The 15084-nt window shown below is 38.8% G+C and overlaps 1 protein-coding gene across 1 annotated transcript in view; it reads right to left on the bottom strand.

Annotated features, from left to right (window-relative positions):
• The window catches only part of ATP10D (ATPase phospholipid transporting 10D (putative)), a 114752-nt gene that overhangs the window by 79486 nt on the left and 20182 nt on the right, over nucleotides 1-15084 (bottom strand). The window contains exon 3 of the mRNA XM_055140494.1: nucleotides 2060-2380. Within this exon, the coding sequence (XP_054996469.1) occupies nucleotides 2060-2380 (321 nt within the window). The remainder of the gene's footprint in view (nucleotides 1-2059; nucleotides 2381-15084) is intronic.

Raw genomic sequence — 15084 nt, 5'->3', positions numbered from 1 at the left:
TATCCAGAATGAATAAGGATGAATAAGAATAAATAATGAATGCTGATAATCCCTATACTTACATTAGCATTCAAACTCAACATTTGCAAAACCAAAATATTTTTCCAATCAGAAATTTTTCCAATTTCTTTCCATTTCTGTCTTTATGTTTTCAGTTAGTCCTCCTTTCCTTTTCAGTTTAACATGTTCACATCATATTCTTCAATTCATCCCCACATTTAATCCATGGTACCTGTAATAAGTTATCCTCCTTTTTTCATTCCTAATGAAAAAGTCTAAGTTCATGTGTCCATACAACTCCTCAAGGTATACAGAGTACCTTCCTAAAAGTTCTCTCTGAAGGTAGTTTATCACTAGCTATGTTCATCAGGATGAACAACTTCCCAGGCCTGAAGCAAATTTTTAGTGTACCTCCTTTCTGTTTTCACTTACGTTTCATCTGTAACCTATAATCTACTTTGCTGAAACCTCAACCTTGGAGAGCTAAACTACTTGCCATAATGAAATGCAAACACCTCTCCCCTTCTAACCTACTAGCGAGCTGTCCTATTTCTTTTCTCGAGACTTCTCTTCTACTTGGAAGCACTCCACATACACAATGTCTTCTCATGGTTTGACTTCGAGTTAATGTCATTGTTTCACTCAATAACAATTACATCCACCTTTGGTTTAGAGCTCAAGTTCCCCACAGTACCAGATAAGAAAAAGGTAATTTTAAATACAGGAGCTGGAGCGATAGTACAATGGGTAGGGCATTTTCCTTGCACGCGGTCGACCCGGGTTCAATTCCCAGCATCCCATATGGTCCCCTGAGCATCGCCAGGAGGAATTCCTGAGCGCATGAGCCAGGAGTAACCCCTGTGCATTGCTGGGTGTGACCCAAAAAGCAAAAAAAAAAAAAAAAGATTTAAATACAGCACAGTTTAATGAAAAAAAAAACCCACAAAATCCAAATTGAGAAGATTCAAGAAGATACGCCTTCATCTGCGCACTGAATGACATTGGATAAACCATGGGAATGACATTTCCTAATGTTCTTAGAAAACTAAGAACATTAGTTTCCTAACTGATGAGGAATGCACTTTCTTTTGTTCGTGGGTACAGAGAGAGCATATAACCAATAGTAAGAGGCCGTGTGACTGGAGGTCGAGTGGTCTTCATTCCACTATAGACACTACTAGAATTATAAAAAACTAAATTCTCAAAGCTTAGGCTTAGGGAACACAATATTAAGAAAACGTGTAAAATGTTCAGTCACCAGGCCACATGGCAGTGGCAGCAGAGACAGGCCAGCCGTTCTCATTTCCCTGCCCGCTTGGGGTCATGGCTGTCATGTCCACATCTGCAGGCGCCAGCTCAGCACATCAACAGTCTTGATCTAGAGACACGGCAGTGAATCCCGGAACACAGCAGCCCACCGGAGATCTCTCCGGACCCTGTACCAAGCCAATTCCACCGGGGTACCTCAGATGGAGTTGGTGTACCCTCTCCACCCATTCCAGGTGAAATCCTGGTAGCCACGAGCTTCCAGAAGAAAAAACCAGGTACTGGGTTCAGGAACTATGACTCCAAGTCATATGGCAGCAGCAGAGATGGGTTGTTCCTTCCTGTCTCCCTGCCTGCTTGGGGTTCTGGCTGTCATGCCCAAGATCTGCCTCCGGACACCGTCTCGGTGCATCAACAGCCTTGATCCAGAGACTCCCAGATGAATCTCACAATGGATTCGCTCCCGACAGAGATCTTACTGGATTCAACCATTTACAATTTTAGAATTCCAGAAGCATGCGGCCACGAAAGTGACTGCGCAACCTCTCGTGATATTCATAATAAGCAATCGAAAATAAATTATCTAACATCTGCCCCTGGCAGGCAGGCTTGAATGGTGATGGGAAATTCAAAACCATGGGGGTGGGAAGGTGTAATGGTGCGGGATTGGTGTTGAAATATTGAATCAATTAATGTGAACAACCTTATGAACATAAAATTATTTTTTAAAAAAATGCCCAGTCAACTAGAATGATAACACTTCAAGACACATTTCAAAAATTAAAGAGAGTACCTGTGAAATTGTTCAAATAAATTTCTTGGCACAAAATTGAGTAGCGTGTACTTGGTTGTTCGGATTCGGTTGTTCACGTAGGTTCCAGAGAACTTTTCATACTCCTCCTTGAAGGGCCAAGGGACAACAACCCGGTGCTTTCCTGCCGGCCTGGGGGTCTGTGAGGGCTTGCACCCACAGGTAAGCAGAGACGAGTAGTTGTACGGCCTCTCATTGTCGTCACGGTTTCTACCACCAATCAGCCGCTGCCAGTGGTATCTGGCCCATCGAAGAGGCTCAGTCATGTCCAAAATGCAGTGGGGTCCAGATGGTGTAGGAGGTCTAGCAAAACAAGTAAATGAATCACTGAAATATTCCCCATTCGTTTCTGGAAAGTTCTATGAAAAGTAGTAAGAACAGTATCATGTTTTTCTCTGTCAACAGATGAGAGGTCCTGATCACTCCGTGTGTAAATGAGAATGTAAAACCACTCTTTGGAACCTCCTTTGGAACCTCCTGACATCTCTATTAAATAAAGCACAAACTTTTTGCCTCCTGGGCAGAGCATCTGATTATCATAACAAAAGACTGCAGCTATCAAGGAGCCTTGTTACTCAAAACAAAACAAAATGTGGGCCTAGTGCATAGGAATCTTTTATCTGCTCTCCAGCCTTCTCACCTTATAAATGGGATTACCAACAAGTCGAAAAATCATTCTGAAGATTAAATCAATGGCATATCGATCACTTAACATAAAGTCTGATTAAGAGTGGGCAGTCAGGCATCTTTGTTAATCAGTTGACAAAGATGGGCACAAATTCTCCCCACCGTAGGTCTGCGCTACTCTTCACCCTTCAGTTATTGGACTCTCTATAGCCATGATATCTAGGCCTGATCACCTGCCTTGCTTGGGCTAATTTCACACTAGTAAATATCACACAAACACGAGGCTTAGCATGTGTTTCCTCAGGGTGCTTACACTCTTCCTCAGGCCACGTGGCCCAAGTCCAGACTATTCTACCAGATAGTGAATGATCAGGAGTCACTATCACCTTAGCTCCTGACTGCCAGGTGACCACTAATAATGAGTGGACCAGGTGACATAATCCAGAACAGAGAACGTATCTCAACTAAGCTCAACCCAAGTTGCAAACACAACAACAAAGATTCGATCACCAAGTTTTGGGGTGGGTTGTTAACAAAATAATCTCTGATACAAGATCACTCGTTTTCCAAATTTTTCTTATTTTCCGTAGAACTAACTCTGACTAGAATGTGAGCAAGTAAAATTGGTTTAAACCACAAAAAAAGTTATTAAAAGTGTGAATTATCCAATAGCCTTGCAAAGCACTGCTTTATTTATTATCTAGATTGATCTTTTTGACACATTGTTTCTGGATAGTGCCTACCAATCCAAAGCCTAATTATCTAGAAAAGAGTAAACAAACTTATTAGGGTGACTTGCCGAATGTGATAGTAAGGAGGTAAAGGTAATTCAAACTGAATGTTTAAGAGTCCATAGTTTCTGATTTTAGCTGATAACCGATTTACCTTTGAGTGCAGATTAGCTGGTACTTTGTAGATGCCCAATTAAAGTCATTCAATAAGTGACCAGTTAGCTAGTAAGTGAACAAAGTCTAGATTGCCCTTTTTTTTTTAAATCCTGCTTCATGAAGGTAATTGCATTTAATTATTACTTTAGGGTGGCATTCAGACATTCTTGTATGATAAATCTGTAGACTAACAATTTTCAAAATACATCTAGGTCAGGAAGCTTATGGCCTTGTCTGGAAAAAATAAACAGGTTATATGCCAGAAATGACAGTAGTCTAAGAATACAAAGATGCTTAAGACCTAGATCACATTCTCCAGGGCTCAGGGTCAGGTGAGGTGATAGGCAAAATATATAACTGCAGTCCTACATGCAAAATAGTGTTCGAGGCACAAAAGCAGTTTGGAGAAATTATCTATGTTGCTCACTTCCTAAGCTCCATTCTAAGTCTATCACACAGCAGTTGATTCTTTTTCTAAAGCATCACAGTAACCAGAAATTAGTATGCCTTTGTAAGTGATTAAAAGTGTACTCAAATCTCATGGATCTAAATGAAAAAAAATCATTAATACCAACATTTGAAGATTTGGTCTAGGACCAGTAGAGGTGTGACTCTGGTCAATTGCATGAGTGTATGAGTAATTACTAATTATTCAGTGAATCAACATTTTTAATAATCCATTCTTTCTAGCACATTGTTCACTAAACATTGTCCTTAAACAATCCATGAGATTACAGTGATGCAGCATCACTTTATCACTGCATTTACAGAAAATAAGTTGAATCATAAGTAATTTTATAAAAAATCTATCAGACATTTTAAAATTATATGCATTAGCGCTAAGGACTCAGCAATGTGACTCAGTATGTGACTCAGCAATACTTAGTGAGCATTTGAGATCCTGGGTTCAATACCGGGCACTGTTAAAAAAAAAAGTATGCATCTAAAATAAAATCAGAAGAACAAATATAAGCAGAACTTTTGTGTGTGGGGGGCAAAAGGCAGTTAGGATAGAGAAAGAAGAACCAGTATGACAATAATTGTTAAAAATGATCCCTCTGGACAAGAACTGAGTGTTGAAAGTAGGTAAAGGGATATACATGACAACTTTTCAGTATCTATTGCAAACCATAATGCCCAGAAGAAAAGAAGAAAAGTGCCTGCCACAGAGACAGGCTGGGGTGGGGGCGGGGGGTGTGGAAGAGGGGAAGGAGGGAAACTGGGGACACTGGTGTTGGGAAATGTACACTGATGAAGGGAAGGGTGTTGGAACATTATATGACTGAAACCCAATCATGAACAACTTTGTAACTGTGTATCTCACTGTGATTCAATAAAAGAAAAGAAAAAAAAAAGAAAGAAGAGAATTTAACCAAAGGAAACAGAAAATTCTAGAAGAAAAAAAAGTCACTTTTAATGGGAAGATTATATCAGGCTCCAAGTATATGAATGTGTTGTTGGATATTCAACTTATAATAAATAGCTTCTATTATAGTTAAAAAGAAAATAACCTAAGTACCAGTGTTATCAGTTTACTATTTGGTCAGAGAGCAATATTAAAAGAATGGTTCTAACTCTATCAGATCTCTGTTCTTTGGAACTTTTCCTCTAAAAATATTGTTTATAGGGAGCTTAATCAATAAATATTGGTAAAAAATAACTCTCATTATTTTTTCAACATATATTTTAAAAGCCTGCCTCTGAAGTCATTTTAAAACCCTGGTTTTCACTTCCGTGTACAAAAAGAGCATCTTAACCTAAAATTGGTAATGACAGCTTGAGTTGGTAAAGTAGTGCCTAACATACACTGGAATCTCCCCCAAAACAGGACGTACGATGCAGTGCTTTATCAATAAATCAATGGATAAAGTGCAAAGTGACTTTTATACATTTTACCCCATGGACATCAATAATCTTTATTACAAATCTTTTTATTTAAGATTGAAATCAGCACAATTTGATGTTACTTCTGAAACTTTAAAAGAGAAGTGATCATTTGCCCTATGGATCTAGGCTTGAATGTCGGTTGCATCACTTATTAGCGAATGTAACCTATGTAATTAACCTCTCAGCCTCAGCTTGCTAATGAATAAAATGAGACACCAATGAGAGAAATGGTGCAGACTGTAGATAAACAACATTACTTTATTCCCTACTCTCCTCTTTGGCTGTTTCTCAAGTTATAAATAACACAAGATTGGAAACCCTGAAAAACTGGACTAAGGTCTAACATTTTATTTTAAATTAAAGAAAGCTTGTCCACGAGTAAATAAATGCTCAGTTCAGCATATCTGTTGATAACTGAGAAGTAATCAGAATTAAGTGGGCTAGAGATGGAAACCAATTACAAAGGACTGGCATGACATAAAATAATCTTATCATCTGATCTTATCCTTAATCATTCTTCAAAATTCATTGCAACTATGTTCATGAGCAAACGGTTCCCTTTGTCTGGTCTTTCCCAAGATCCCATGACAAAGAATCCCCTGGGGTGTCTATTCATCACAATCTCCCCAGGACCTCCCTGGAGATCTCATTCAAGGATCTCAAATGGAGTCCAATGAATGTGGAATTTAATTAGTACCCAGATGACTTACAAAGGAGATTGCAAAACACAGTCTACACTTCGCACCTTTGCAAATACTGCATTCTCTTTCTGGAGGACTGGTTAACCGTGATATACACTCATCACACAGGCCCTATTCATCCACTGTACAGTTTTAGTCTGACTGTGGAGATGGGGCATTTGAAAGGATCCATAGAGAAGTTACTGTAAGCATCCCCAGCTCTGCTCCTACGACAGTCCTGAGCATGACTCAGTCTGTACCTGACACATGCACTGCAGGTAGCTACATTCTTCAGTCATATTAAATTTCCTTTCATGTGTCTATCTAGTGCTTGCCGAAAGAAGATGATCAACAAGTGACTACTGATCATTGCATTTTTACAGAAATGAACTAATATGGAAAAGAAACAAAAATACCTTGTTTCCCCTTTCATGACCTAGCCTGGCTTTCTTTTCATTAAAGACAAAAGTAAAGAATCTATATCTAAGAAAACAGAGGTGGTAAATTTCAGCTTGTGTCACACTGGTATCTTTATTACTAAAAGCAATCTGCTTTCCCAGATAACAAAGATTTTTGAAGGAAACTATTTTTTTCTGTTTTTGCTTTTGGGGTGTGTGTGTGTGTGTGTGTGTGTGAGAGAGAGAGAGAGAGAGAGAGAGAGAGAGAGAGAGAGATTGTGTGTGTGGGTGCTGTACTCAAAGACCAATAAGCAGTCCAGTGGATAAGAGAACAGATTCTGAGTAGATGTCGCTATCAGTTCCTGCATATCCTCTTGACAGCTAACCTTGCAAGGGTTAAATGAGATAATATGTAGAAGTCCCTTAGAATAATGCATATATCATACAATGTGCTAGTAGGGTTAAAATTGTTAGTACATAGAAAAACATTATCTCAATCATGGCATTTATTAAGTATTGAGAATTTATATGCCCAATATTGAAATGTGACCTACACCTGACTGAATCATCATTATTACTCGACTATGCTTAATTTCTGACACTGCAACTCACACAACAGCTTTGTCACACTTGGCTTCAGTAAATTTGTTTTCATTTAGCTAGCAAGGCTTCCAGGCAACCCATTGGCAAGCATGGCAATACTCTCAACTGCTCCCAGGAGTAAATTCAGCAAAATAGCAGACAAAAGCTCTAAAGAACAAATTAGTGTGAAGCATTTCTAGGATTTTTCAAGATCATTCATAATTTTAAGGTTTTATTTATTTCACAAAGAGCTCATTGACCCTGGGTTTCTGCTAATACGCTAGCTGATTTCATACTGATCATCTAAAACTGACAGGAACTCTGCTCCCTAAGAATTAGCAAAATTGTAGACCATAGAAAGTCGTCCATTTTAAAGATTTGATTGTGGTCACTTGAACAAATTTTAAGTAAATCATAAAAATATTCAAAATTTAGATTCTCTACCATCACATTAAGGTCCTAAAAGGTGGTGAGAATAAATTGTATTTTTATAAAAAAAATAAAACCTAAGTCTCTCTTTCAAGCTAAGTTAAATTCCTATTCTATATACTTAAACATTTTGTCAAAATTTTTAATTAAATACTATTTATTTATTTATGGAGAGCTCGGCAAGCTACCAAGAATTTCCCCACATCACGGCAGAGGCTGGCAAGCTACCCGTGGTGTATTTGATATACCAAAAACAGTAACAACAAGTCACACAATGAAGATGCTACTGGTGCCCACTCAAGCAAATCAATGAACAATGGGACAACAGTGCTACAGTGCAGTGCTACTTTTGGGTATTTTCAGACAAACGAGCAGTGCTCCAGGTTTAGTCCTGACTCTGTTTTCAGAGAGCCAGACTGGCAGTGTTCAGGGGAACATATGCAGTGACACACATCAAACCCAGGCTGGTCGAAGCAAGTCAAGTGCCCTATTCACTGTATTATCTCTTAAGCCCTTTATTAAATTTTCCATATAAATTTTTTATCAAAAAAACCTGTAGACAGACAAAAATTTTTTTCAGGAAATAATTATGATAAAATTACTAGAACAAAACTTCCAATCACACGTTTACTAGTGTTAACTGAACAAAACTTTCCTATGCAAGCGAGGAGTTAAGGAAGACAAATACCTGAACAATTTTTCTACGCTCTGTCTCTTACATCACTGAGTTACCAACCACATCAAGGGGTTAGGGAAGGCTCAGTGGCTGAGACATCTGCCTCCTAAGCACGAGACAGACTGTGAGTTCAAGCCCCAATTCTTCCCACTAGCACCAACCCTGGCCCCAGCAGCTCTGCTCTCTGGAATTCTGCCCGCCCTTTGGTGCTTCAATAGAGTTCGGTCTTCTGCACCAGTTCTGTGCGAGAGCTGTGACCAAGACTGCAACCCAGTGAGCACATGCATTGAGCACCGCAATCGAATTGGTCCGAAGTTAGGTGTGTGCTCACCACCACCAGATGTGCAACTCTTAGGGAGCACCACCACCACCACGCATGTCAGTACCACCCCACGCCTGTGCCACTCCAGTCATGGCAACAACAGCCACAATGGGAAGGGAAAATGAACTGATGCATACATAAAGAGCTGTTGAAGATAAAATAGAATCAAGAGACAACTGCAGAACATCACGACTTTCACACCGTTAATGACCCAAATATCCAGAGAGCTCAAACAAATTTAGATGAAAAACCGAAGAAGGCAATGAAACTGAGCAAGCAATATGAATCAATATAAGCAAAGCATTGCTTAGTAGTAAGTTCTCACCCGCAGAATCTCACACGACAGAGCCTGGCAAGCTACCTGTGGCGTATTCAATATGCCAAAAACAGTAACAATAATGGGCCTCATTCCCCTGACCCTAAACGCGACAGGGACAAATGGGGATGTTACTGGCGCCCACTTGAGCAAATCGATGAGCAATGGGACGACAGTGATACAGTGAAGTTCTCACACCTGTATGAATAAATTCTCCTGTTTCTAACATAATTTTCAAAATTGCCATTCAATTTAATATACGTAATTTGGCATAGGGATTCATTTGCCAGAATCAGAAACAAAAACTTTAAAAAAGGTTTTATAACTTAAGAAGTACCAAAGTCATGCCTTTCCAAATATTATATACTATTTATATATATAAATTTTTAAATAATCAAATGAGATAAATTTTAATTACATTACTTCTACTGATGGCATCTTTTTTCTAGAAGACATTGAAAACTGAAATCCCTTAGTAACAAATATTCTTAAAATAATCTGCAATGCCACATTCCTTCTTTTCTCTCAATGTCCTTTAAAGGGGACCTTGGTGCTTAAAATTGTTTCCCTTAGTGAATGCTCATGAAAAGTTTAAAGCAGGGCAGATTTCCAAAGGTAAATAGATATAATGAATTCCCTTGGGCCCAGTTAGTATTTTAAAATTTCTGAGATCATAACCAGTCAATAAACAACTTGAAATATACATATGAGCTCACTTGTCTTAAAAGAGAAAACCATTTTACATAAAGTCATTTCAAGGTGCTTTATACTTACACCTGCCACATTTTAGCATGCATCAAAATATCTTGAACCAGAACCCTACACACACACACACACACACACACACACACACACACACACACACACACACATACACAGAGTCACCCAAAATTAAATTAATCTGGGTCTCTAACAAAAATAAGTTTCCAGTTTCCAGGTGGAGCTGATGCAGTTTGTCATGAGAGCACACTAAATCATTTCTCTATGCTAAGTCTCAAAATATAAAGTTGAAAATAGAAATGAAAGTTCATTAACTATCCCTCCTGTTACTGGGGAGATCATCTCCTTTTGAGTGCTGAAAGTCAAGGCTATGTACCAATGCCTGAAAGCTCGTTCAAAAGACCTCAGTGAATGCAAGAATTAACTAAAATGAAAATAGGGAAAGTCTAGTTGGCACAGATCACTAGAGGGTGGTGATGAAGCTCAAAGGACTAATTCTTTCTGCAGATTTTAACTGCAACACAATCAGTTGCAAACATTTCCAAAATCTCAGCAATGGAGCACTGTGCATCTTGGCTTTGACAACCTATAAAACATTCTTTTCACCCAAGATGAGAAAACACTTGCAAAATATGAAAATGCTGATATGCTTCAAATCTTGGAAGAAGTGAGGGACAGGGTAAAGGGGAAGAAGAGGAGGAGGATGGGGAGAGAGAAATATTAAAGGTATAAGATTCTGAGCTATTTGATATATCTTGAAATAACTTAAGATATGAAGTCCCCTTGACCCATACATTATAGTCCTGTCTGAAGTACAAAGAGCATGAATAAAACTGGGGCATGTTCTGATCTGATCTATTTGTCCAACAATCTTTAAGAAGCTTATTCTTTTAAGGAGACCAATCCCTTATCAGACCAATAAGAAAAGACGAGCGTTGGAACACTTGGTGTTTTTGCTCTGTTGCGTTTTGCATTGAAGAAATAAAATGTGTGGGTGTCACTCCCTAAGCAACTACTCTCATACTCTCTATTGGAGGAGGATAGACCCGACATAGGGTTTAGAAAAGAAGATAAATATGAACTATTATAAAGATATCTACTATGTACTTTGGTCATGAGTAGCACTGTAGCACTGTCGTCCCATTGTTCATCGATTTGCTCGAACGGGCACCAGTAACGTCTCCATTGTGAGACTTGTTACTGTTTTTGGCATATCAAATATGCCACAGGTAGCTTGCCAGGCTCTGCCATGCGGGCGGGATACTCTCAGTAGCTTGCCGGGCTCTTCGAGAGGTACAGGGTCGATTTAATATATTTAGAAATAAAATGGTTGACCTTGAATAATAAAATCACTTAACCCTCAGTGTTCTTCCTTTGGGTAAGAAGACTGAAATTTTTCAGTTATCTTGGAAGTTTTCTATGTGCTGTCCAATTTTTTTTCTGTTAGTTGTACTTCTTGAATGAAAACTTCAGTTGAAGAATATGTTTCATATTTTGGATATCAATTTGGGGTATATCCAAAAGGCAAAACCAGGGTAATTCACCACCAAAAGCATTGAACCAATTCATTTTGATAATTGTTGAATATTATCATGTACATAAATGCTACAGCAATATATACAAAGCTAAATCATGCTAACTTTCACCAATAATAAAACTTTATGGAAGTTTTATTGTTTTCAGGATCAAAAATGGGAAAGGGTCAAATGTATTCAAGCACATCACCCTTAGGAATATTTAGAAATGAGAATTTTGAAAAATTTTGAAATACTGTGATTTATAATATTGTTCATGCTAGGAATTCATGTGTATAATGTTCCAATATCATACCATCCGTCAGTTCCCGTCTCTTTCTGTCACTGTCTCAGGGTCCCCTCCCATTCACCCCAGACTACCCTCTTGGTAAGTTCAGTTCTGTAGACCAGTTCTCAGATTCTGTCACTTTTGGTCATTTGTTTTCCCCTTACTACGCTTCTTTATAACCTTACACATAAGAGAGAGAATCCTGTGTTTGTCCCTCTTGCTGACTAGCTTTACTCAGTTGGATACTCTCTAGACGAGAAGAGCACTTGGGTCCTGCTTTACTCAGTCCCAAGTCACTCAACATCATAACAACACTAGCAGGGAAAGAAACCAAAGATACTTTCCTGTTTCATGAAATCAGCCTCTAATTCAGGCATTCAGGCTCATGGAAGGGACCTTCCTTAGCCATAAGTGATAGGTTTTCTATCACTGCTGATAAATTGTCATATTGGGGTTTTCAAATATAACATACTTGTGTTGGTATATGCATGTTCCAAATAACTATAAAATACTACTGTGGTGTCTAGATATAATGCATTAAAGTGGGATCTTTCCATACTTAGTGTTTACAGATGTATGTTACATAGAATGCTTCTTAAACTCTTCTGTGTGGCAATTAGACACACTCGCGCACACACACACGCACACACACACACACACACACTTTTGATTGAGAAACTGAAAACTTGACTACCTCTTCTTCAATATACTTCAACTTATTTTAAAACAGATCATTGAGTTACCTTTCGTTGAAATTGATTTAAGCTGCAATAAAGATGAAAAAATATTGCAAGTGTATACCTGTTTATGATTGGGGTCTAAAAAAATTCTCATCTATATTCACGGTAAATCTTTTCTATTCTTAATACCATATATATATTAAAAAGTTAATAATAATAATGATCTTGGGGCTGGAGATATAGGACAGTGGATAGGGCATTTGTTTTTTATGCAGTCATTCCAGGTTTGATTACCAGCATCCCATATGTTCCTGACCACAACCAGGAGTAATTCCTCAGTGCCGAGCCAGGGTAACCCCTGACCACCACCAAGTGTGACCCCAAAACAAACAAACAAAAGTTAATAATGATCTATAATATTATGTTTTGACACTGGTAATCCTAGGTACTCCTAAATAATCTAGTGGTATTGAGAGAAAATCATGTTTTTTAATATGTGGTTATTCAGGGATTGGAGCAATAGTATAGTGGGTTGGGAGTTTGCCTTGTATGCAGCAGAGCTAAGTTCAGTCCCTGATACCCCAAATGATGTCAGGAATAATACATGAGTGCAGAGCCAGGAACAAGCCTGAAAACCAAGTGTAGTTCCCAACCAAAACAAAACAAAATGATGGAGTTATTCAACTCTAATTAGATATTATTCACTAAACCAAAGTTCATTATATACTACTCATATTTCTTATAAAGAAATGCCAATTTCTATGCTTGTGTGACTAAACATATAATCACTTTAATTTTTACAACAAAGCACACATTATCCCCATGAGGAAAGTGACGTTCATACCTTTTGACAAACTCACCTAAATGACATTGTTTGATAGATGATGATTAGCCTAATTCAAATATTTCAGACAGAATAAGGGCCTCTGCAACTATTAGAAATTGCTGATATGGGTCTGAAACACTTAAGCAATAAGTGGTGGAAAACATCTAGCCTCTGGCAGCCTACCAAAGAATGTGAGGTTTGGGAGTAGATGAAAAAGGGGTTAGTTTTGGGGACAGAGAGATCGTTCAGCAGGCGAGGTGCTTGCCTTACATGCGGAAGAGCTAGGTTCAATTCCTGGAATAGCATAGGGTCCCCCGAGCACCACCAGGTATGATCCCTGAACACAGGAATAAGCCCTGAAAAAAGTTAGGTGTGATCTGAAAACAATTCAGTAAACAAAAGTAACAATTCAGTAAAAAAAAAAAAAACTTACTTAACTTAAGAAAAAATAATGAAGTATACCTCATTTGAAAAAATGAGCAAATAAATTGTAATATTTGTATCAACTAGTTTAAAATTATTTATTAGATGCACACAACAGAAAGCTATCTATGTGTATTTGAAACATAATTTTCTATGTGGTAGAGAAATTAGCACTTAAATCAATGACCCCTTTAATTTTTTTTTTTTTAAATATTTGTATAAGGGCCACCAGCTAGTGTAGGGGAACAGAGGCAAGGGACCACCTTAGTGATGCCAGTAAACCATGTAGTGCTAGGGATGGAACTTAAGGAATTGCATATGAGTTGTATGCTCATCCCTAAGTGACTCCCTTCTAACCTGACTTCATTATCCTTAGGAGCCACAGAGCTCTAGAAAAAGAACTAAGCCACCATCCTTTCACTGCCTTTCATCCTTGTGTGGCCTTCAATCTCTGCTTAGTCTATGTCTACTTCATTGTTACTTGCAAACCCTTTGTTTCCCTCACCTCTTTAATGATGAAATCCTTCCCCGAATTCCATTCAAATCACTTAGAGCTAAATTGCTATGTATCCAATTCCAACACCTACATGCTGTAACTAAAGGCAGACAAGCAGCAGCCTGGGCTAGTGTCACTTTATCTTCTTGATCATGAACCACAAGTTAGCCATCGAATACATCAACTGCAATCACACTGATTTCTACCATCTGTTTCATGTCTTCTCCTCTTCTGAAACGTCCCTTTCTTCCCTCCCAACTTTCTTCCTGCTAGTGCTCTCATGTCTCTACTGAGAAAACCAAAGCCATGAAAAGGGGATTTCCTTCTACAGGTAGGTGCCATGTAACTATGCTTATGCAGAGTTCCTCTCCAAACAGGACTCTAGATCTGTCTGCTGACTAAGCACTATCCCCAGGGGGAGCAACAAGGGAGCAAACCTGATTCTCCCCGCTCTGCAGAACTGCTTGCCCTGCAGATTGCCCTGTCAGCAGATGGCAACTCCATTCTTCTAGAGCCTCAGCTGACAAAAACCTTTAATTATTGTGTGGACCCTGTCTTTCCCTCACAACCACATGTAGCCCATTGGTAAGTTGCTTGTTCTTCCTTTAAAATATATGCAGATGCAGACCCAGATAAAAAAAATAAAAAAATTAAATATATGCAGGGGCCAAAGAGATACTGCAGGCTCGAGTGTAGTAGGCTCCACATGCGGGAGGGCTGGGTGCCCGCTGAGCACCTCGGAGCTCACGGCCAAATGCAGGCAGTCCCTGAGTGTGCCTGATGTGAGACACAATCAAATTCAGCAGCAGTAAGTGGTGATAGATGATAGATAGATAGATAGATAGATAGATAGACAGATAGATAGATAGATAGATGATTGATAGATAGATAGACAGACATCTCCAGAAGCTCATCACATGGCATCACCTCCACTTCAATCACTCTAATCCAATACTATTACCTAGCCCCTAAAACCTATAGTACTGCCTAATATATCCATTGCTTATAACTTTCTGAAGACTTCTGTCTTCCTTTTAACAGCAGACTCCAATGCCCCGTGTGTGTAGGTGCCTTTCCAAGTTCCTTCTAGTCTACCAGTCCTCCCCTCTGTGCCCCACCCTCTATACAGCCTTATCTTACCAACCTCTACACTCTTTTCTCATTTCATTTTTCTTAGAACTCTTGTGTCACCTTCTAACAATATGTCATTTATATTTCTATCTGGGCTGGAGAAATAGCACAGCGGGTAGGGCAT

Source organism: Sorex araneus, chromosome 5 (genome assembly GCF_027595985.1).
Source record: "Sorex araneus isolate mSorAra2 chromosome 5, mSorAra2.pri, whole genome shotgun sequence".
In the NCBI taxonomy this organism is placed as follows: Eukaryota; Metazoa; Chordata; class Mammalia; order Eulipotyphla; family Soricidae; genus Sorex; species Sorex araneus.
The sequence above is the reverse complement of the archived record's forward strand: the minus strand, read 5'-3'. Positions and strand labels throughout refer to the sequence as shown.